The sequence below is a fragment of the Struthio camelus genome, chromosome 3 (assembly GCF_040807025.1).
Source record: "Struthio camelus isolate bStrCam1 chromosome 3, bStrCam1.hap1, whole genome shotgun sequence".
NCBI classification, from domain to species: domain Eukaryota; kingdom Metazoa; phylum Chordata; class Aves; order Struthioniformes; family Struthionidae; genus Struthio; species Struthio camelus.
In genome coordinates this window covers 117,683,346-117,706,110 of record NC_090944.1, presented here as the reverse complement: position 1 = coordinate 117,706,110, position 22,765 = coordinate 117,683,346, and the positions used below count along the sequence as shown (strand labels likewise).

General features: G+C 36.8%; 2 protein-coding genes across 6 annotated transcripts in view; one reads left to right on the top strand and one right to left on the bottom strand.

Annotated features, from left to right (window-relative positions):
* Positions 1 to 20,941, top strand: part of RAB3GAP2 (RAB3 GTPase activating non-catalytic protein subunit 2) — a 52,551-nt gene extending 31,610 nt beyond the window's left edge. For all 4 annotated transcript variants that reach the window (XM_068939884.1, XM_068939883.1, XM_068939886.1 and 1 more), the window contains exons 19-35: positions 2,022 to 2,149; positions 2,883 to 3,096; positions 4,791 to 4,888; positions 5,803 to 5,908; positions 6,894 to 7,054; positions 8,545 to 8,761; positions 9,113 to 9,286; positions 9,445 to 9,551; positions 10,609 to 10,675; positions 11,416 to 11,486; positions 13,577 to 13,612; positions 14,226 to 14,300; positions 14,527 to 14,745; positions 16,696 to 16,785; positions 16,870 to 17,088; positions 17,816 to 17,974; positions 18,989 to 20,941. In XM_068939884.1, the coding sequence (XP_068795985.1) occupies positions 2,022 to 2,149; positions 2,883 to 3,096; positions 4,791 to 4,888; positions 5,803 to 5,908; positions 6,894 to 7,054; positions 8,545 to 8,761; positions 9,113 to 9,286; positions 9,445 to 9,551; positions 10,609 to 10,675; positions 11,416 to 11,486; positions 13,577 to 13,612; positions 14,226 to 14,300; positions 14,527 to 14,745; positions 16,696 to 16,785; positions 16,870 to 17,088; positions 17,816 to 17,974; positions 18,989 to 19,147 (2,300 nt within the window). In that variant the 3' untranslated portion in view covers positions 19,148 to 20,941. The remainder of the gene's footprint in view (positions 1 to 2,021; positions 2,150 to 2,882; positions 3,097 to 4,790; positions 4,889 to 5,802; positions 5,909 to 6,893; positions 7,055 to 8,544; positions 8,762 to 9,112; positions 9,287 to 9,444; positions 9,552 to 10,608; positions 10,676 to 11,415; positions 11,487 to 13,576; positions 13,613 to 14,225; positions 14,301 to 14,526; positions 14,746 to 16,695; positions 16,786 to 16,869; positions 17,089 to 17,815; positions 17,975 to 18,988) is intronic.
* A 197-nt stretch (positions 20,942 to 21,138) lies between these two features.
* IARS2 (isoleucyl-tRNA synthetase 2, mitochondrial) overlaps positions 21,139 to 22,765 on the bottom strand; it is a 31,128-nt gene continuing 29,501 nt past the window's right edge. For both annotated transcript variants that reach the window (XM_068939888.1, XM_068939887.1), the window contains exons 21-23: positions 22,546 to 22,736; positions 21,728 to 21,872; positions 21,139 to 21,530 (exon numbers count right to left, since the gene is read on the bottom strand). In XM_068939888.1, the coding sequence (XP_068795989.1) occupies positions 21,379 to 21,530; positions 21,728 to 21,872; positions 22,546 to 22,736 (488 nt within the window). In that variant the 3' untranslated portion in view covers positions 21,139 to 21,378. The remainder of the gene's footprint in view (positions 21,531 to 21,727; positions 21,873 to 22,545; positions 22,737 to 22,765) is intronic.

The following is a 22,765-nucleotide window of genomic DNA, read 5'->3' as shown; positions in this document are numbered from 1 at the left end:
GCTTTCTTCTGAAAGAAGATTTCCCAGGTTTTTCTGTGCAGAAGTTTCTCAGTGTTTTTCTTTTGCTAAGGATGGCAGTAAGTTTATGGTGCTTCAGATGTGTGAATTCTAATCTAATGGATCGTTATCACAGAGGATCTGAGCTGTGGCCGGATGCCCACTATCCTTTCTTGGAAAACGTCACTAGAGTTGTATTTCATCTCGTTTTCTAGAGTTTTCAGAGCCTCTCTTGGGGAAATGTCATTACCCATTCAAAAAAATTATGTTGAAATTCTGTGAGGTTGTTTATTTGAAATGACAAACTTGTGTCTTTCTAAACTGGAAGAACCTTCTCTGTGCTTGAGTGACCAACCCCATTGTGGAGGCCTAGCTGGGTATTGAGGAATAGAGCAGAGAAGCATATGCCTGCCACTTCCTTTCACGTGTATTGGGGTTCACATACTTCTGCTGAGTAATGTGTGAATGCATTAGAAGTCTGTATATCTGTTTCATTTTTTGAACATTTCAGCTTATTAGGAGGAGGAGTTGAGGCTTTAGCAACAGACTAATGGTCACAATCTCTACCATTGTTGTATGGAAGTCCTTAATAAACTATTTGTCCATTAGAATGGCTGTGTCCCTTGCCCTGCCTGAGTGAGAATGCGACAATATGCTTTTCTAGTTTCAAAGCCTTGAGGAGAAATCTTTCCTCCACAGGTATCAGTGGGTTTTCAACCATTTTCTTGAAGTGGGTAGAAGAGAGTGAGGGTTTCACGTGCGTAATTCTCTACCCAGCCTTGGCAAGATCTGGCATTCTAAGTTGCTACTGTTACCCGTTCCTGAATGTCGTCCTAAAAAACAAAGAAAAATAAAATGAAAACGTGCCTTTTTTTTGCACTGAAAAGATTTACAGGACTCTATGCTTACTCAGGTTTTTCATTTGAGTGTGGGGCTTTTTTGCATCCATACATCACAGTATTTCCTGCCAGCCAAAGTAAATAAACTTTCCTGATGTTCCAGCTTTCTAATTTCACAGGAGTAGGCGCGCTTCCACTTGTGCTTAGTAGGTAAAAACATATTGTGAAGCAGATGTTCAGTTATATGAATGCTGTGGTTGTGAAGGAAAGGTCAAGTGACTGTATGGCAAGCTGTACAGGTTTCTTTTTTGTTTGTAGGATTTTTAGTAGCAATGTGTCAAAGGTGATTAAATTTCCTGGGAGAAAATTGTGTTTAGGAGCTGTTTTGGCCTGAAGATGATATATTCCAAAAATAATGCATGATGAAATGTGATATAAAGCTTGCAGCAAAAGAGCATTTGTCCAATTTTGTTCCTTCAAAGTTGGCTTGCCTTCTTTTCTGTACAAAATCAGGGAGTAGGCAAACAGCAGCAGTTACTTCCTCTGATACGATCCATTTTTTTGAATGGTATCTTATTCTTTAGTTTAAAGTAGTAAACAAGTAATAGGTAGAAGACTAGTGAGGATAGGCGAGTATTTCCCTGAAGCTATAACTTATTTAAAAAAAAAAAAAAAGATGTAAGATGTAAAAGATGTAAAAAAAAAAGATGTATCATCTCTGTAAGATGATAGCTTTTGTATTTCTGCAATCTTAGTCTTGGAAATTTAGTGTATGGGATGTGCTATATTAAAACATTAGCAGCCTGAATAAAAGATTATAGGTTGGCATTTAATTATTGATAAAAGATAATCTGTTTGAGACTTAATGTCTTTCATTTTTGTGTCTGTGGTTTGGCCTTTGACCAGGAGAAAGCAATATATTTGTCTTTGTTCAGTTTCATATTACCAACTTCCTTCAGTTTAAAAATCAGCCTAATAACATTCTCTTTAGTTCTTCTGGTAAAAATAATTTTTGTTTTATGCTAACGTGATTTTAAATATAACCATTGCAAGCAACAGTACTTCAAAAAAAAAAAATTACATATGGTCTCCAGTTCTAATAAAGGAGCTTAATGCAGCTGCAAAATACATTTCACTGCTCCAGGCCATATACTGAAATTAAAACACAATTTTATTTCTCTTCAGAGCTCGAGTGTGTGGATGAAGCACTACTACAGTTCTGTGCAAATAAGTTGAAACTGTTACATCTTTATGAACTAGTAAGCAAACTAAATTCTCAGAGAATACAGGAAGACACTCCACCCACAGATAATGTGAGTAAATTCAAAATTCAGTTCTGTCAGTAATGAGTGATGATGTATACATTAAAAACACGTTTTCCATGCCTCATATGAAATAAGTAGTTAAGCAAGTTAACAGTTTTTTATTAACTGAGACTTGTTGTGAAGTAATTGATTTATAACTCCTATTATTAAGCATTTGTATAAAAAATGAAAAAGAAAAAAAAATCAACCTGAAATCCTTTGGCAGTCACAGAATATTGAGACTGAGGGGTAAATTAAATAGAGCCCTGATTAGCTTCTGATTTCAGTCATTTATCCAAAGCCCACAGGGCATTCTTTAAATCTTTTTTGATTGAAGAGGGGTATTTTGGGACCAGTAGTAATCACAGATTCTGATATTTTCTTGTTTCTGGGGTTTTAAGTAAAGGCAGTGGTCTGCATCATAATTTGTCTTGCTTTTGATATAATTTATAGAAACGCTTATGAACTTATTAAAAAACATACAGAATGGTGTTGTATAGGCTTGTTTGCTTGATAGATAACATCCATACAATGAGCAAGATCTGAATATAGGGCATATGTTTCTTCATTTTGAGCTATACAAATAACTGAGATTATTCATTTATTTTAGCCCTTTTAAAACTAATTTTTATGTTGAAAAGATTTGACTCGAGTTTTGTTTTGGTCTTCACTGTTTTCTGAAAAAAACCCCTGTGCATTAGTCTTGTATGATACAGGATTTTGTTGTTTTCTTGCTTTTAAGGACTTGGCTAAGCTACTTCGACTGGATGAAAAGGATTTTCATAGGCTTCAAATGTTACTGGAGAACTACAAGCAAGAAAACCCTCAAACTGCTGTTTGGGTTGCTGATGAGAGAGATTGTATGCTGCCTGTAAAAACGTTCTTAGAGTATTTAGAATACGAAAAGGATGTGATTAATGTGAAAAATATGGAAGATGGAGAATATGTGGCTTTGGGTAAGAACTGCTGAACTGTTTGTCTGGTTACCTTAAAGACTGATTATATTCTAAAAACCTAAAAATAAATATTTTAGCCTTAACTTGGAGGTTTCTAAGCTCTGCCACCCCAGAGTAGTATGTGAAGTGGTAGCTTCTGATTCTACCTTGAGTCATGGGACAGGTCTTTCTGCTTAGGTGAATGCTAATAGTAGTTAACTACCTCTGCAGATATGTTTACTCCAAAGCCCTGTTACTACTTTTCATTTACTGATTAACACCAGTAGGCTGATCCACCAGTAAGTGGTAACTAGGTACTCTATGGAGCAGCTGTGTCCTGCACTTTTCTTCTGTCCTGGTCACAGCACCTCAACAGTTATCAGTGATAGGACTGGAGTTTAGCCTCAGAGGTGGGGGGAGGCTGGCCGGAGGCAGCATGAGGAGGAGCGCCCAGGAGCAGCAGATGAGGAAATAACCATTCTTCGTTTGTGGAGTAGGGGAGATTTCTGACAATGCTGATCTGAAATTCTAATGACGGGGAGAGGTCATGAGCCTTTCTGGGGTGTCTGTTGGTATCTGAGATCAGGTTACTGCTAGTAGTCTGCTTTAGTTTGCAGACCTCTTCCTGACTTGAGGGGCTCTTGGGAAATAATTAGTGGGAGCAGGTTGAGTTAAATCTGTCTGAAAGGCACTGTGTTTCCAGATGACTCTTTCCTGGGGAATTTTGGGTGCAAACGGGCAATTCTGTTCACAGCACTGTGTGGTGCTCACTCGGTAGCCACCTGCTTGTTTTGGCCTTGTCAGACTTGCAGAGGAATTGGGACTGAAAAGTTAAGCAAAAGAGCTTGGCTTTCATCTACATAAAGATCAAAGGCTGTTTCTAAGTAGTTTTAAGTCTACTTAAGTACATTTGCGTTTTTTTCTACCATGGAAATATACTTGGGCTTAAGAACTAGGATAGAAGTGCTCTTCTCCCCACCTCCTTGGACTGGGATCCTCAGTAACTTATGAGGATATTCAGCTGTAGGTAGGTGGCCTGAAAATAAGTGAAACATAAATGTCGTGCTGAGCAGTTTAGATGGTTTCTTGAAGATGGTCTTTTCCCAATTTCCTTTTGCCTCAAAGGGACACTCAGATTTTTTTTTATAGCACTGATAAGGTATAAATTATGCAGTTATACCTCTGGTTTGCTGTACAAGATGCAACGTGCTGCCACACAGTTATGGGTTACTTGCTGGATAAACTTGTTTGACACTTCAAACCATTGTATGAATTGCACTAAGTGTATAGTCCAAGCAGTACCATAATCATTATTCTGTTAGAAGTTCATTTTCCACGTGCGTTCGGTAGAGGTGGAACACTTAGGTCCGCTGTGGAAAGGGTTGCCTGCTGGTGAGACAGCATGCGTGTTCTATTGCAGAGGAGCAATTAAAATTTTTAAAATTAGTAATCATTTCAACCACAGATGCTCTCTTTGCTGTTATCTTCCAAAATACAGTGCTTTGGTCCTATTCCTGGCTGGTAGGAGGAAGGCTGAATCTGTATGAACCTTCTCCATGAGGGGTAAACTGTCAGGGTACCCTAGATGTAACTTAGTCCTTTGTATTGCAGTAATCGCGACCAGATCGATAAGGTGGACTTTGGTATAAGTATGGGAGGAGATACGCTGTGGTTTTTTTAGGTCATTCATAATTTTAATTCATTTTTTGCTTCAGGCAGCTTTTTCTTCTGGAAATGTTTGCATGGAGAGAGTTCCACTGAAGAAATGTGTCATACATTGGAATCAGCAGGTTTTAGCCCTCAAATCTTGTTGGTAAGATATTATATATTTTAAAATTTTCTGATTTAGTATTTTGAAGGCAAAACACTGATATGAAAAGTTTTGAGTGTTGACCTTTGTAACAGCGCTGTACTCAGACTGTCTTTCATGCTCATGTGCCCCCACATTCAGTTCTTTGGATGCTCCTATTTATACTTTCCACTTAACAGATGTAAAAGAAAGAAAATAAAAATCTTCTAGTAGGAAATATCTGGTGGGTATGCTAGTGGTAATATCTAAAGTATGCTTTTAGAACTACAAACACTGTCTCGTAAAACTTTCCTCAATGCTTTTGCAAAGAGAAACAAAATCATATAGTAGTTAAGTTCAGATAAACTGCATTAATAACTTGAGTGGTTTTAGTGGGATAACAATTGGTACTGAGACATTTTTTACAACTCCTTGTTGTAAGCGAGCAAGGAAGTGTAAAAGAAGAAGAATGCAAAGGAAATTTGTCAGAATCTGTCTAGCAGAGTTCAGACCATCATCCTTATCTTTCATCTGCTGGGAATTTTGGTACTTTGCTGCTTTTCTCCCATTCACTACCTGATAACTGAAATAGGTGCTAAGATTTTCAGCTGAAATATTAGTAACTCTGTACTATTTTTTACAAAGTTGAGATGGCTGACTTACTGGTATTAAGTGGCCGTGCCTTTAAAGGAGGGTTTTCTAAGATTTTTTTTTTTTTTTAAATTGGAAGATATTGATTGTATTATTTCACTTCAAAGTCTGTCATAGGGTGCCATTTGCAGTATACTTATAACTTTCTATGTTAGTAAGGTTTCATGGATACAACAGTCCTGCTCCTGGACACAGAATTTTTTCAAGCAACTCTTTGCGCTAAGTATATTGCAGTACTGAAGAGTTTCATTCTGTTACTTTTATTTCATATTTTTTTCTTCCTGCAGTCACTCCTCCTCAATTTGTGGCTTTCCATGGAAAAGGATATTCTAGATAAACCAGACTGTATCGGCTGTCTTCACGCTATGCTGTTGCTTCTGAGCAAAATGAAAGGTGAAATGTGCATTTGGAACATTAGACATGACTGATTAATTATTAGACATTTACTGCTCTGACTAGACTGACTAAAAAATGACTAATTTACATCTAGGGTACCTGACTACTATCAGTTAGGCATTTTTTCCTGTAGCAAATTATGTAAGAGAGCTAAACGTTGAACATTAATGCATTTTAAAAGAAGTAAATGGCAAAAAAAAATACAGTCAAAGCCCTCATTAAAGTCCTACATCATAACCTGCAGTTTCACTAATGACTGAAGTTGCACTGATGACTAAACTCCTTTTTGCACCAGAAGATGGGGGAGGGTCAAGCTCCCCTTCCTCGCTGTTTTGGGTGTGTAGTACTGCCCCTCTCCCTTGTGCTACTTGGTACTCAGAAATCCTTCAAGTTGCTTTAACACGGATCGAGACACAGTTATTGTGGCAGCACTTTCTTACTGAATACCTCGGTAGCTTGAGGGATGCTCTATGAAATCAGCTTTCCGTTATCTGGGGAAAGTTGTGTAATGGAGGAGGACTGATTCTCCTACCTCACAGAGAGCTGCTGTGGACAGCACTGAAACTGGGAGCACGAGCAGCCCACTGCTGTTGTCTGAATTAATTGCGCTGAGCGTGAGGTAGCCTGAAGAGAGCCAGCTTGAGTACATTGAATACATACGGTATCTTGAAATCACAAAAGATGAGTTGTTTGTGTGGTGAAGTGTCATTTTGAAACGTTCCTTAGATGTAGTAAGTGTGCAGCAGATTTTACTGCCTAGTAATTTAGGTTTATTGCCTCTTTTGTACCAGTGAAATTTGGGGTTCTAAGTAATTCACATTCTGGCTCTTCCATTTAAAATTTGAGTTGTGATCTAGAAATTGTAGGCTAAATATCTAGAAAAAGATAATGCAGTCACTGTGGAGTAATTGAAAATTGCCGCTGATATAGGCTGAATTAATAAATGCTATTAATAAATGTCCTCCTCTCCCCTTCCATACAGTTGCCATAGATGAGTCGTGGGACACTCAGTCAGTTTCCCCCTGGTGGCAACAGATGCGTACAGCTTGTATTCAGTCTGAAAATAATGTCGCAGCCCTGGTGTCTGCTCATGTGGGAAATTCTGTTACTGCAGAGATAATTGACAGTGCGACACAGAAAAGGGTAAGTAATCTTGGACCTCTCTCCTCTCTTTTATTTACTGTATCAATATCAAGCAGCGTGCTGGAGCCTTAGTGGAGTAAAACATCCTCGGCATTCATTTGTTGTCATTCTCACACTGGCAGGAGCATGCCATCCTGCAAGCCTAAAAAAATGGAATTTGAAGACTGTTAGGCTGAGGTAAGTGAATGGTATATTAGAATTGTTTGCTATGAGTATTTAAGTATATATAATGAAACGTGTAGCAAATACTTGATAGCAAATACTTTTGTGTAGAAAAAGACTATGCAACTTCCAAATAAGTTTCAAAAATTCAGTGAACTTCAGATAGCAAGCCTATTTTAATATACTTGCAATTCTTTTTTTTTTTTTTTTTAATATACTGGTGAATTTTCTTTAGCCTTTATATTACTGTGCCTTACTTCTTAAGGTGATGAATTTTTTTTTTTTTTTAACAGTAAATGCATTTTTCACAAAGTTGTGATTAACCCTGTGAAACTGCACACAGCATTGTCATGTAAAAGAGCAAAAATCATTCCATGCTTAAAAAGTAGTAGGCCTGTGTATTTTTTTGTTACTTATCTTAAGGTACTAGATGGAATTTAGGGCTTGCAAATATTATACCTAAGTTGTGGGGGAGTGTTGTAGTATTTTTGCACATTCATCTGAACTATTGCAATTCTATATATTTAAACCTTTAGTTGGTACTCAAATGGGCATGTTGGGTGAAGCACCGTATGTTGCAGTATACCATACGCTGTCTTCTGTCACATTTTCTTCTCTTTTACTCTTAAAAGAATAAGCAACAGCCACAGTTTCCTTTTCATAAAATCGTTTATCTTTTCCCCCGTTTTCCACCGTCCTGTGACTTAAAGCCTAACACTGCTAAAAGGTCAGACCTCTAAGAATTCAAGGGTTTGCTGTCTTTGTGCAAAACGCTAAAAATCAGATCGATGGAGGAAACGGAAAGATTCAGATTTTCTACAGGAAAGATTCTTGGCTTTCCTGGCAAAGCGTTTGCTTGTAAATATGGGAAGCATCAAAATAATGTACAGAATGGTGATGTAGTATGTTCTAATTTTTGGGCATGAGACATGATATATATCTTTTATTTTTTAAATATGGAGGGAAATGGAAATAGAGGTAGATTAACCCTATAGATAATGAATGAAAAGTGATTTGTCTAGTGGAGGAGTTGGAAGAATTAATTTCTGTTTGAAGGGATTGTAGTCCACTTTTTAACTAAATGTGAATTAAAGACTGGGACTAAATCAGGGCCTTTTATTTCCTTATGCATTCATTTGAGAAATTTGTGTGTCTTGAGCAGTATAGGATATTAATTTACCTTTGTATAACAGTTAATATTCATATCTTGAACTGAATTATTCTTTAAAATGCAATAACTCTTAAGATGTATCTTTCAATTTTAATATTTAAAGAAAACTGGGCTACTTTAGATAACTGGACCTAAAACAGCTCATATGTTCTGTTAGTTTTCCCAAATAATTGTAGGTTCGGACACGGAGTCATGGGAAGCACTTTCTCTTGATACTGAATATTGGAATCTTTTGCTGAAACAGTTAGAGGATTGTCTGATTCTTCAAACACTCCTGCATAGCAAAGTGAGCAAGAGGACAAAGAGAGTTTCCTCTCTACAGACTGAGCCTTTGGGCAGGCTTTCTGTAAAGAAATTGCTTGAAGGTGGAAAAGGTATATATATTTTTTTCAGCCAGAAAGATGGTTGATTGTCTTTCCAACAGACTTCTAAGCTATTCTTACCCACTTTGTGAAATTCCCTGCACTGGAAATTCTTCTGCTGGTTATTTTCCTTAATTTAAAAAACAAAAAAAGGCACACCGAATTCTTTTTTAAAATTGTAATAAAAGGGTATTGCTGGAAAGACTTCTTTGTAAACATCTAACCAGTTGACAAAGTCATCATTATATAATTAATGGCATCAGTTAAAGTCATGAGTATCTCTTCACTTGTCCTTTGCTTCTGAAATGTAATTCATCTGTTATACACTTACTACATATTATATATATATTTTTAATGTCTTAGGAGGAGTCGCTGACACTGTAGCGAAGTGGGTTTTTAAGCAAGGCTTCAGTCCTGCTGTACTGAATTTGGCAAAATGCAAAAAAGATACTGATAGTACTGAAGAATCAGTAGAAATGCATAATAACATCTTTCTTGAGGAACCAGAAGCAGACGCAGGCTTGGAAACAATCTTAGGTAAGAAAATAAAATTAATTTTTCAAATTTTAAATGTTTTCAAAGGTGTTTTCATTAAAACTGTCCTGCAGTAGCAGAAATTATAGTGGAAATAAGTCTGTGTGTAACTTAAGGTTTGGTGTGTGTTTTTTTTTTTTTTTCTTTGCCCTCCATCCTAGAGCTGCTGCAACTAGCCTATGAGCAATTTCCTTGCAGTCTTGAACTGGATGTACTCCATGCACATTGCTGTTGGGAATATGTAGTGCAATGGAATAAGGACCCAGAGGTAAAACAATTTCATCTTGGGAGAGTAATGGTTAAAAACATCTCACTAGAAACAGTTTCACAATGTTGTTTTAATTCATAAACATTTCAGTTAAGACACTGACTTTAAAGAATAGTAGTTAATATTTTTCTGTGGTAAGTTGCAAGTACAAATTTAATTGAGAAAGTGAGCAGAAGTACTAAAGTTGTGCGGCACCTCACAAAGGCAGGAGAGCGTGTTCCTAAGCTATCAGATTCTGAAAATTGAAACTATAGACACTGGATTCATGCTGCTTCAAATGTTTTGATCGCATTTTGTATACATAAAAAATAATGTATTAAGTATTGCTAACAAAGATGAACTTTTCCTGTGTTCTGTATGTACTTTAACAGATCATAGAATACTAAATTTGTTAGACTATAATCCGTACCATTTAAAGAGGGAAGAGAGATTTCTTGAAGATTCTGCTGAGATTTTTTTGCTAGCCCACACCTGGAATTGTCATAGCAAAAGACAAAACAAAAAAGTTACCTATATTGCTTTTATTCCGCTGTTCTCCTCCAACTTCTCTAATGTTAGAAAATGTTGCCTTAAGTTTTAATGCTATCAGGATTTTAACAATGATCTTAAAATTGAGATTAGTGCTCCTCATGTCTGTGCAACATAACCCCTTGCTGTAGAATAAAAGTTTCCTTTGATATTTTTACTCTACCATAATGGTGTGGAGTGAAATGTAATGTTTCCAACACAAATGACTTTTGTATTTGCAAGACGGAATGCTACTAGTCAGTGGAGGTTCTTTCAGCAAAGGGCATGTCAGTACACGCATACTGAAACAAAGCCTCGAAAATAGCGCTAAAGTCAGTGCGTTTCGTGAAGATACTTTGCATGTGCATGTATGTTTTTGACATAGTAGCAGAGAAGATTACAATGTCAGAATAATTTCCTCTCGAGTTCTATAGCTGTCAGAAACGAGTAATCTCCTGCACCCTTTAAGAATCAATAGTTTATATTTAAAACAAACTTTGAATAATATAATAACTTGTTCTTTTACTTTTTTCTATTTGTTTTACATAAGGAAGCATGTTTTCTCATTAGGTCTATAGATCACCTTAGATGTATCGTTAATGCTCACGTTCAACACGGTAGGTAAAAAGTTCTAATTAAAGATGATCTCTTGAAACTGTAAAAACATTTCACTGTCTGTAGACTAGTATGTGCATTTTAGTAGGAGTGATGGCGATGTTGTCTGAAAAGACTTTGGGCTGACATTCAAGCTTTTTTTTGTTTTTTCCTGTTAAAACTGATAGTTTCCACCATAAGCATGGAAATAAGTTGGGTAGATAAAGCTAACGTACGTATAACTTAAATAGTAAAAAAAAATTGCTCTGAATTTTATTTTTTTTTTTAATTTTATTCCAAACAGTGGTGGGCAGTTCTTGCAGCCAATTACATTTCACGGATTTCTTGATACTCCAAATTTTAGAGTATGTGATGAGAATTGGTAGACTTTTGGTAGACTATTTATGTATGAAAACATAGTGCATGCTATGCCTAAAGCACCAGTTTTAAGCCTTCATGCTTACCATCAAAGTTATGGTATCCCTACAATGTTTAACCCAGTGTGTATAATATAGTAATTTAAATGAATTACTTGTTGTATTTCTGTCTGCTTTTGGGCACCAAAGTAGTCTCTTCCTGAGAAATCTGAAATCTAAAGTGCAAGTGTAAAGCAGCCAGGATACCTGGCGTTACCTTCTTGTTTCACTCACCATCTGTTTTCAATTCCCCACTGTTAAAGGAATTTTAGCCCTATTTTGCTCCGTCTGTTACATAAGATGTTTCTTCTATTCACTTGGAGCTTACAAGTATGTGATTGTTCTAGGTATCGCTCTGATGATGTGGAATACGTTCATAGTAAAAAGACTTTCTTCTGCTACTTATCTAATGGACAAAGTGAGTGCAGTATCATGACAGTAGTTTGGAGGCTGGCTTTTATTAACTGCTTTATTAATGCTTATTTTAAAATACTGTATCTGTTCTTTGGAGTGATCAACTACCGGTAGCTTTAAGCAATAGGAGAAATTGGCTGATGTAATGAAGGCTCTTAACCAGTGCAGATTACAAAAATGCACTGAATTGCTAAGCAAAAAATATTTGCAAAACCTGTTGTCCTAAACCTCCTTTTAATAATGATTTTATTTTAAGGAGTATATACTTTTTCTTCCTGATTTTGTGTGTGTGTCTGTGTGTACATGCATACATGCATACGTACATATATAAAATTTATTTTTAATTTGGAGAGCAATAAGTGTTTTCCATAGGCTTGTTTATTGCACCTGAGGGTTATTGCCCTGACACTTTCAGGTTTCTATGAGCAGTAACTTTTCTGCCTGCTGGGGCCCAGGTTTTGGGTGTATGAATGAGCTCTTACTCTTCTGGATGCAGAACACTTTGCGAATGCTGTTGAGTGTTTGTAACTTGCACTAGCTTGCTAAATTAGTTTCTACTCTAGTATGCAGCTTGTTTACTATGAGTTTTATCACTCTTGTTCCTGCTCAACTTCAATTTTGCATGCATATAGATGCAGATGCAGATCTGTTTACTGGAAGATAGTTCTGTTTAGGACAGGAAGACAACTGAGAGAGAGTAGTGTCAGTAAATAATAGATGTTTAAATGCAGAAGAGAATCTGCCTATTGGTTTGCCCGATGTAGGGCAGCAGCTAAATGTTTTTTTTAGCATAAAGGTCCAGATGAGCAAAAGAGGAAGGTGTTGACAGTGATTTAAAGAATACGAGGATTTGCTCTCACTTCTTCTCTCCCCCTCCTCCTTTGTGCCTCTTATTTTCTCCCTTTTTTCCTTAGCTCTAAAATAATTAGAGAATATTGTTATCTGTGGTGTTCCTTTCAATAAATAGGTTCAGGGAAACAGAATTTCTGGAGGTGTTTCTTTTGCAGAGACTCTTTTCCATTCGTTCTACATGCCTTTGTTTAGATTTAACAGCATTCTTTCTGCCTATATTAATGCCTGCAGGAGAAGAAAATAAAGGTTTTCTGCTGCATTTGTTATTAACCATTTTTTTTGCACACATCATATCTGTCACCTCAAACTAACACCATGTAATAACTATTAAAAGTTAACAACATTTGTTATTTATGGTACTTTTGAAAGAGATGATTCAGAGCCTTCAGGGTTTGTGTTATGTAACAAAAGCGTAACTGATCTCTCACCGACAGTAAAAATACTGTTTCCAAATAGCATAGCTGTTGGCACTTAATCAGTTCCAAAAATGACAGCTGGAAGTTGTCCTATTCAGGCTTTGAAACACAGTGCTCGATCGCTTGAATTCAAGTTTAAATAGCGCTGTGATTCAGGACTCTGGCATGTCTCTCCGGCTTTGCCATGGCATTGTGAACAGCAGTCTGGTTTCTTTCTGCTGCGGCGGAGCGAGCTTCCACTGATGCAAGCTTTTCATCACCTGTAGGATGTGATTCTACTTGCAGAAATTGCATCTAAGCAACACCATAGTAACTTTATGCCAAACAGGAAATGACTGGGGTGTCTCTTTTGAGGAATTTAGACCAGAAAGCGTGAAAACATTATGTGATAACATTCTTGTTAGACCTTTCCTATCCCAGTGATTATTCCAGGGCATTCATTTTTCCTTTCCTCTTGTTCTCTAATGTTTCTTTTTAATCTCATGCTTGTTATTATAGTTCTAGTCTTGCATTATAGACATCACGGGTAATTATTTAGTTCCCTTTTGCCTTTGAATGAGGACTTTGGGGCCTTATTTTTAAATCTCGACATTAGGAAGGATGAACGAAACTGTACTGGCATCAGCGATATTCATTTCTGTGTTGTATGATCTGTATCAAATCATCTTTTTTTCAAAAGAAAGCTCTGCAATGTAATCCCTTATGTAGTTGTAAGGAACTATTTCCTCTTCTTGTGTTAGGAAAATGCTAAGTATTAGCTTAAATCTTAGGACAATACATACTTTACAATAAAAATTATTTAATTATGCTGAATTTTTTTAAACAGGTTGGAAAAGCTCCTAAGGACAGATTATGCAGAAGGGCAAGTAATACCATTTTTGTCTAAATGGGGAAAAATAATAAAAACTACTTATTTTCAGTACTAGTTTATTATTTGTTTTTGAAAGCGACAGTCCATTATAAAATTCAGAAAAATTCAAAATGAAACCCTAAGAAAATGTTATGAATTTTTAGAAAATAAAAATTAATCTTTATCTGACAAAATAAATTAGACAGGTATAACAGTTTTAACAGAAGGTAGATTTGAGACTGTAACATGACTAATTACTATCCTTTTTCATGTATAATTCATAAGTTAAAATTTTTTTGAAAAGAATTCTTATGTTCAGAAAATGAAGTTTACTAGATGTGATTACTTGGGGAATTCAGTCTTGTTTAGAAATACAGCATTGTAAATGGGTAAATCACGCTATTTTTAATTAAAATCTTTCAAAGATATTAGACACTTTCTATTTTTATTATTTCTAAATCTTTATGCTTAACTGAACATTTATTTAGCTTTAAATATAATAGGTAGATAAACTGAGCATAATAATATATTCTGTGTCAATAACTGTCTTCTCAAACATATAGAGCTGATAAAGGATCCTTTCAATTCCAACTGCAAACATTAAAATCACATTGTTTGTTAACAGGATGTAGGTATGGGTGACACTGCAATGACATCTTTTCTTGGCTGCTGTTCAGATCTTCTGCAAACGTTACTAGAGGTAAAGGTTTATATTTTTCCAGTAGAAAATAAGGAACTTACTGAAATTTAATTTTAATTTTTGTACTATTCACTCCATACAAACATTAATAAACTCTTTCAGAAAATATGAAATTCTGTTTTCAATTTCATTGCAGAAAACTTGTGGAATGTCACATTTTCTGCACAGAAGGCCCAAATATAGATGATATCTTATGTGTGACTACTTTTCTGTGTTGCTCTCGTAGGCTGATGTTAGCAGTGATGAAATGCAGGCTCCTGTCCTGGATACTGAAGATGCTTGGTTGTCGGTAGAAGGACCAATATCGATAGTAGAACTAGCCCTTGAGCAGAAACGCATTCACTACCCGCTTGTGGAACATCAGTTTGTATTATGTACTGTATTGTACGTAATCATGAGGTTTTCTCTGAAGAGTGTGAAGCCCCTCTCCCTTTTTGATAGTAAGGTATGTCTTCTGAAACTTATGTGCATACATCTAATTATCACTCTCTTGTTATCTGTAAAATATGCTAGCTTTCACTGTTTAGACATTTCATGCATAGTGCTATGAAAGTAATTTAGCCCACTGTGGTGTTGAACTGCTGTGTTCATAGAGTTGTCACTAGAATTCAGGTTGAGACCCAACTGCGGTCCTTTTGTCTTACAAATAAAAGAATTGCAGTGGCCTCAGATGCGTAAAAGTTAGCTCCTTAATGATTAGCTGGCCTCAAAATACTGCACGATGAGAACACAGGATGCAGCCTGTATGACAGGTTTCTTTGGTTGTTTTGAGAGGTGCCAGATCAGAGAAAACATAAATATTTGAATACTGAAATGTTGTGTTAAGACTGCTGCTGTTGTATCCGTTATTGCTGATGCTTATTCTAGAAGTCTGAGCTTCTCAAAGAGAACAAACAGCTTGTCATTTAAATGCAAATAATAAACCACTCTACCAAAAAAAAAAAAACACCACCACACCCTCACTGTAGTGAGGGTGTATTTCCCATCAGAGTCTGACGCTGGTATAAAGAGGGACCACACACTGAGTTTTCTTCCTCCTTACTCTATCACGCTACAATGGATATAATAAATATAGGAACAAAGAACTGATGTAGATGAACATCTAATTTCTACTGAAGAGAAAATGATTTAACTGTGTAATACTGCACTGAAGATTTTTTTCTTAATGATTTATTGCAACTTTCTAAATGCAGAATATTACCTTGCTTTTGCTATTATAGGTTCTTGTCTGTGTGCTGGCCCTGATGCAGCAGCTGGATTCTGGTTTTAGCATTTTATCATAGATTAATTTGTATGCCTCTTTTTCTGCTCATCCATTAGCAAAAAGCATTATATTATCTTGTGTCATTTAAGACTGCATAGTACTTCTCCAGAGTACAATTAAAGCCTATTCCTATGCCTGCCTTTTACATAGAACTGTTATTCTCAGCTTTCTGTTTTTTACCTTCAGTCACTCAAGATTCCCATTTGTTCTGTGAGCTTCATGGGAGAACTTCTAATGGATCTTTAGGGACTCTTGGCTGATGACTGACTGAAAAAATTGTGCAGAAGTTTCAGAGGGCATTTATCACCTTATTTCTGACAAAGCAAGTCACAGCCTAGACCTACACATCACCTACACCAGTCCGGTATCTGTAATACAATTCTGTGTAATTCCATGACTAAAGTGCAATCCCATTAGGTATTTCTCGTAGCTGCTCACTCGAGCTGGAGGAGAACCCCCAAACTATGATGATTTTTGTCCTCTAACATATAAGCTTTTTTGTGTGTGTCGTAGTTCCTATTTCCTGGTTTAGTACAGAGCAGGACTGCCAGAAATGCTTGGCACCGAGTGTGTCACTGCTGCAGCATGGTGGGCTGAAACAAGGGCGGCATGCGCCATTCTTCTCCATGGGCAACGCTGCCTATTTCTGAATACAGCAAGTGTGATGGCTGGCAAAACAGTGGTCACTGTCATTCAGGGTTTACCTGAACTCTGATTAGTGTGTAGCCCAAGAGACCTTAAAAATCCAGCAGTGTCAACTGCATTTCAGTAGATAATAGTTAAAATGTATTTTTGTACCAGCTCGTCTGTATTTCTTACTAAATGTCATGCCTGGCGTTTTGGTCTGGAATGATAAACCAGAGACCAGAAAATATATCCAAATTTAAGCACCATCTGGTAGTATATCAGATACCTAATTTGGTAGGCAGGTGATTTTACGTGAAAGCAAATTCTTGAAATGTGTTCCTATGTTCCATAGCTTTGATTTACAACATCCATTTTCATCCCCAGCATAAAGAGAAGATGCAATACAATTGAAATGGAAGGATGTTTCGACTTTTCAGTTTTGGATCAAAGTGTGGATCCTTCCCCCTCCCAAATCTCTGAGGATTGTCTTTGGTTTTGTTTTAGGGCAAAAATGCGTTTTTCAAAGACTTGACTTCAATTCAGCTGTTACCCAGTGGGGATATGGATCCAAATGTGTTATCCATACGACAACAGGTAGGTGCAAGTTTTCTACTGAAAGTTCTAGAGCTTCTAAAACTTCAAATAAAACTGAAGTAACTTGCAATTTTTCCTTCCAAGTTCTTGGTGAAAGTTGTGAGTGCAGTGGTTCAAACCCTATGTTCATCACAAAAGGCCAAAGGAGTCTCAGAAGAGGGATTGTTTCCTTTTGAAAAGGAGAAGGACTGGCCTACTTTAGCTGTGGATCTGGCTCAGCATCTTCAAATCTGTGAAGATGCAGTTAGAAGGCATTATGTCTGTGAACTTTATAGTTATGGCATGGATCATCTTGGTGAAGAGGTAACAACACCTTTTAATAATTTTAAATCAATACAGTATTACGTCAGAATCTCTGCTAAGATTACTTTTTCACTTACTGGTAAGGGAAACCTTGGGAGGGTTAGGCAAGTTATCAGGCTCAAAAAATTCCCAAGCTGAAAAAGCTGGATGCTTTGCAAAAGTATTTGCAAAAAAACAGTATTCTTGCTCACTTCTTCTCTCATCCCAACAAGCGTCTGTGTATAGCAACTGATGGAAACAATAGCGAGACAGACAGACTGGTCTGAATCAGTACAGCTGTTTGTATGGTACTATATTTTATATCTCAGGAGTTTGCTGTCAAGTGAAGACGCTTGTAATCTCTGTAATTGACAACATTTTGAGTTGGAACATAATATGAAATATGGTGGAGGTATAGCAGGAGTTGATAAGCTATTCTTATACATGCAGCTAATTGAGAGGATAACGTTAACAAATTAGCAGATTCCTAGTATGAGCTGTTACCAACAGAACAGAGCAAAACTGAAGTCTTTGCAGATTTATACTCATAAACACTGAAATTTAGGAGAAAGCGTTCACTTTAACATGCTTTACCACACTAGCAGATAACCCAAGATACGGTTTCAAAACCATTTGTCCTTTTAGTATCTGAAAGTTGAAAGAAAAGCTGAGTCAAAAGATGCTTCTAGATAAGTGAGTTACGTCATGCTCAAATAGTATCTGATGCCTTGTATTTTTCTATTTTCAGGCCTTTCTTCAGGTGACTGACAAAGAAGTGCTTGCATCACAACTACTTATACTGACTGGACAGAGACTGGCCTTTGCTTTACTTCATATGCAGACGAAGGAGGGTATGGAACTCCTTGCTAGACTTCCTCCAACACTATGTACTTGGCTTAAAGCTATGGTAAGTTAAGCCTGATTTAGGAAAACAGCTTGATATACAGAGGCTTCAGTTCATCAGCTGAAACAAGAATCAGTTTTCACCTTTCAAAATAAAGTCTTGTGGATAGTGCAGCTTCACTGTATGTTTTTGCTGATTCAGACTGTAAAGCTCATGCCTTCAAGTAAATTTTCAATAAATCTGCTTGTCTTTACCCAAAATACTTTTACTAAAAATTAGGGGGACTTTGGTCACTGATTGTCAGTTACTTTTTGAGAATGGGAACAACAAATTCACACTTCTTAATTTTACTTAATTCTATTTTGGGAACGTCCTTCTCTTTGGAAGTCATCAGGATGTTAAATAGCTTGTGTAGAAACCGAGAAACCAAGAGGTACAAATATCTATTACCAGACTCTTCAATTGTTTGCAGCAAATGTTTTCTTTCTAAGGTGTACCTAAGTGACTCCTTAACTTGACTAAATCTAGGAGGAAAAAAACCCTAGGAAAATGGCTTTCCTGAAGAGATCAGTGAAACTCATTGTCTAGAGAGAGAAGTAGAGGAGAGGAACTCCACTGCATAAATGCCATGGGTCTTACTGGTTTACATGGCATGATACTGTAATTTGAAGATTGATTTTTTTGAGAGCTGAGTATGTTGGATGTAGAACTGCACTTGTGACTTTGTGAAATACTTTTTTCTGAAGTTGTGGTTGATGATTTGTTCTTTTTTTAAACGGACTATTGACAATCTCTTCTAGTGGCAGTACTCAGAAATCAATGCCTTATGTTTATCCAAATTACAGGTTTGATGTTTTACTGACTGCATAAATAAATTCGAAGGGGAATATTGTTTAGCAGTGTGAGAAGCTATTTAAGAAGGGTCTGGGGGAAAAACATCAGTAGTACAATTATATTTCTGGGTCAAAACATCAGCTTAATGATCAAGCACTAACTTTGTTCACACAAGTTCAGCAGGAACTATCTGCAGAAGATCATCTGTAAAATGACTCTAATGCTGTGTTTATTCTTTTATAGGACCCCCAGGACCTTCAAAATCCAGAAGTGCCAATTGCAACAACAGCTAAACTTGTTAACAAAGTAATAGAGCACTTACCAGAGAATCACGGGCAGTATAGCCTTGCCTTGAATCTGATAGAGGCTGTAGAAGCAATCTCATCATTATGTTCTTGTTGAAACAGGTCTTCGATACAGTGGTATAATGCATGACTTTACCCAGTAAGGCTGAACTTTATAGAAGGAAACTTTAATGTGGCTTTTGTAAAACAACCAAAAGAACAACCCTCCCCACCCCAGAATTTCAGAAGACAATTTTAAATTGGAATTTATTTTAAATTCTGCACTAGTACAAAGATAGTTAGTTTCTAGTACATTTGTCAGTATCTGAAATGCTTTGTTATTTATTTCTCACTTACTTGGGCGCTTCTTGCAGTAGTCTAAATTGGATAGATTTGACAGCAGTTTTAGTCTATTTACAAAATTACATCTTGTGAAATTCTGTATTTCATACTAGTGGTAACTGCTGTAGTTTCAGTGTTCCATGTATGATTAGTTTTTCAAAGCAAGCTGTAAAATTACACCTGAGAAACTTCAATCTCTGAAGTTATCATCTTGTAAAGCCAATACCACTTTTTCAGAGCTAGAACTGGTGTTGGGCTCACGCCTTTTAACTGCATTATACATGAGAACGATGACAGCACTAGACATAGGACAGAATGTGCTGGGGGCCTTATGCAAGGGGAGAACCTCTCAGTCTTCTAGGCACAAATATGGATTCCTCTTTTAGTCTAGATCTCCGAGCACTGTTTCCATGGGTATTGGGCCTCAGCTAAAACTGGACTTATATCCTGTCCTTAAGTATTAAGCTCTTCTGAGTCTCAGTGGGTCAAGAAGTATCTAACTAACTGTACAGTTGTCTCCCCCCCGCATCTTAAAACTGTAGAAGATGTAGTATGCTATAAATCTCTTCTCATGTTCACTTGTAGTCAAAAGCTGCTTAAATAGTTGGCCTGACTTTACTGAATACCTTAGCCTTAAAAAAAAAGTTTATTTACAGTACCTACAGGGAATTACATAGTATCTTCACTATTGGAGTAGTATATTAAACAGACAATTATCCTTCATCAGTTAGTACTGTTTACTTTCTACCTAAAGGAATGTTTCCTGGGAAAAGCCAGGATGGAAGGATAATATTGGTGTAAACTGTTTTTGTCCTGAAGTCAGTTAAGTTACTAGCTCAATCCTGTACCTTGCGCTCTTCTTGCATTATATGCAAGAAACTTTCATAGAAGTCTGCCTTGTTAACACAGAATTTGGTCTTACCTTTCTGAAGTATGTGCTGCTGTCATCCAAGGGTTACACCCCTCCTAAAAAAACCATTCTCTAGGTAGCTTGTTCTACACAAACAACTAACTCCTTCACCTGTTCAATGTCCCCATTCTTAAGTAAGTAAGTGCTGCACTTTAATGTAGCTCACTAAGGTTCTTTGAAAAGTTATGGTGCTAAATGTTTGACTTCCTTCAGTGGTATGAAATCAGTTAGTTGTTACAGTAAAGAACAGTAAGAATTCTAGTAAGAATAACTGGCCATCCCGATCTACACTTTTGATAATTCTATAGTTCTACAGCTGTTAACTTCATTTATGGGGGGGAAAAAAAATGGAAAAAGCTAAGTTGTACAATGACTTTACCACCTTGCCTGACAGCACTTCAGACTTCTGCAGAAACGAGAGACTGAATAATCATGAAAACTAAGGAGAACAAAGACTACTTTTAGTTGCATTACATTCCTGTATCCTGGTACAGCTGTGTAAAGGATTTTACTGTAACTGAGAATCATGTCAGAGCTCATACTCTACACCAATCAAATCTGTAATGTACTGTAAGTAATATTCTGTATATAGTGCTATTTTGTGTCTTACTTGCTGTGTATTTGTGTAAATTGATTAAATAAATTTGAGGTTTGATTGTATCTTCTTTTTAGGGGATCTTCTTTTTTCCCTTTTGTACTGTTTCCACAAGGGAAGCAAGTACTCCAGCATAGAGGACTGATCCCTTGGGACTATACAAAACTACTTAAGGCCAGTACACGATGTAACAGTCCTGCTGTAGAATTTCACTTAAATGAAAGTAAGTTTAATGTGAACACAGGTTACTAAAACAAGTAAATCTGTTATTTTGAACAGCCTTTTAATTAAGCTTAAAAGTGATATACACAATTTCATATAATACAGAAGGCTCCCCCCCATTCACAATATAATTCTGCTCAGACTGTGTATTAAACAGCTGGTTCTGCAGTCTTCAATATACAGACCTTTTGGTTAACCACCACTCTTACACATTTTAATATTCTTATTTCAATGGAGTTATCTACATTACATTTGACCAGCTTGAGCATAGACATAATTTTCAAACATTCCCTCTTCCAGCAATGACTTTCATGCACCGTGGGCAGGGAGTGCTTGAGGAATCAGAAGTGTATCTCCTGCAGCGAGGGCATTTGGCTTTGGCAGTTGGTAGAGCTATAACTTTATATGATGATTCTTCACAAATATCACCACCTGTTAAGGAAAGCATTACTGTTGAACAGCTAGGTGAAGGTACAGTGGCATACTTCTATTTATAAAAAGGGAAGCTCAACTCTACATATGACGTGAACAATGATTGATTGTTCACTTCAATCAAGTGTGTTGCAGTGCAGAAAAGAACCAGATACTGCTTAGCAGAAAAGCAAGTCAGGAATAGTTCTCTTTCTTACCTTCTAAGTTAATCAGAAAGGTCCCACTGATGATGTTTGCATCTGTAGGTGTTTCTTTAGGAAACTCACTCAGCAGGGTTGTCTGGGAAGCCATCACTATTTCATTCAGCTGTGACACAGTAGAAGATTCCTCAGCCTGCAGTGCCTAAGGAAGAACATTAAAAGATGAAAAACAGGTTGCAAATCTGAAAGTTAAAGCACAGCCCTCCTGCTAGCAAATATTAAAGCAAAAATAGAATTATTCTGTATGTGTGATGGCAACAGCTTTCATAGTAGAACATCTGAAAGTGTGGCTGCCACCACCAGAATAAAACAGGTCATGAATACCACACAAGTGTGTGCATGTACAGATATATACATGCCCCATATAAGGGGTAACATGTACGTACTTTATTTTTTATATATATATTTTTAAATCTGGTGTCAAAACTGAGATCTATGGTATAAGCTCTAAGATTCTCTATTCTTTAAAATTATTAAATGCTATGAATAATGGGAATAGTTCCTACAAACCAGTAAGTTTCTTTGCTAGTGAATCAATGTGGATTTGAACCAAGAGTCTAAATTCACTGTTCCTACCAGGAAGCCCCCTCTGCCACTACAGCTTTGAAAACATCTGTCTGAAGAGGGAGCCTTAGACACTGAAATTCAAGTTACCTTGACACTCGCATGAAGAAAACAGAGTACTTGAGAGCAAACACTGCCGGCGGCACTAGAACACTCATTCACAGACAAGCACAAAGCCCTTTATTGAAGCAGAAGGGTGTTTATAGAAGTTAACATTTCCCCACAGTTGTGTTCTTAGTTGTATCTTTTACCTCCATTAATTCAAATAGCAGTCCAGGCTCAATGACAATGACAACTTCATATTCTAAAGCGTTCTTGCCAGAGATGGACCCAAGGAAAGAGTCTCTTATTGCACATGCACCTTCTACTGCTTCCTCAATCCCAGGTTTCTTCCACCCTGAGCTTGCATTAATCCAGCCACTACGAAACACACCTCCTGAGTCTGGAAAGCAAAGTAAAAAAAGGAATTTT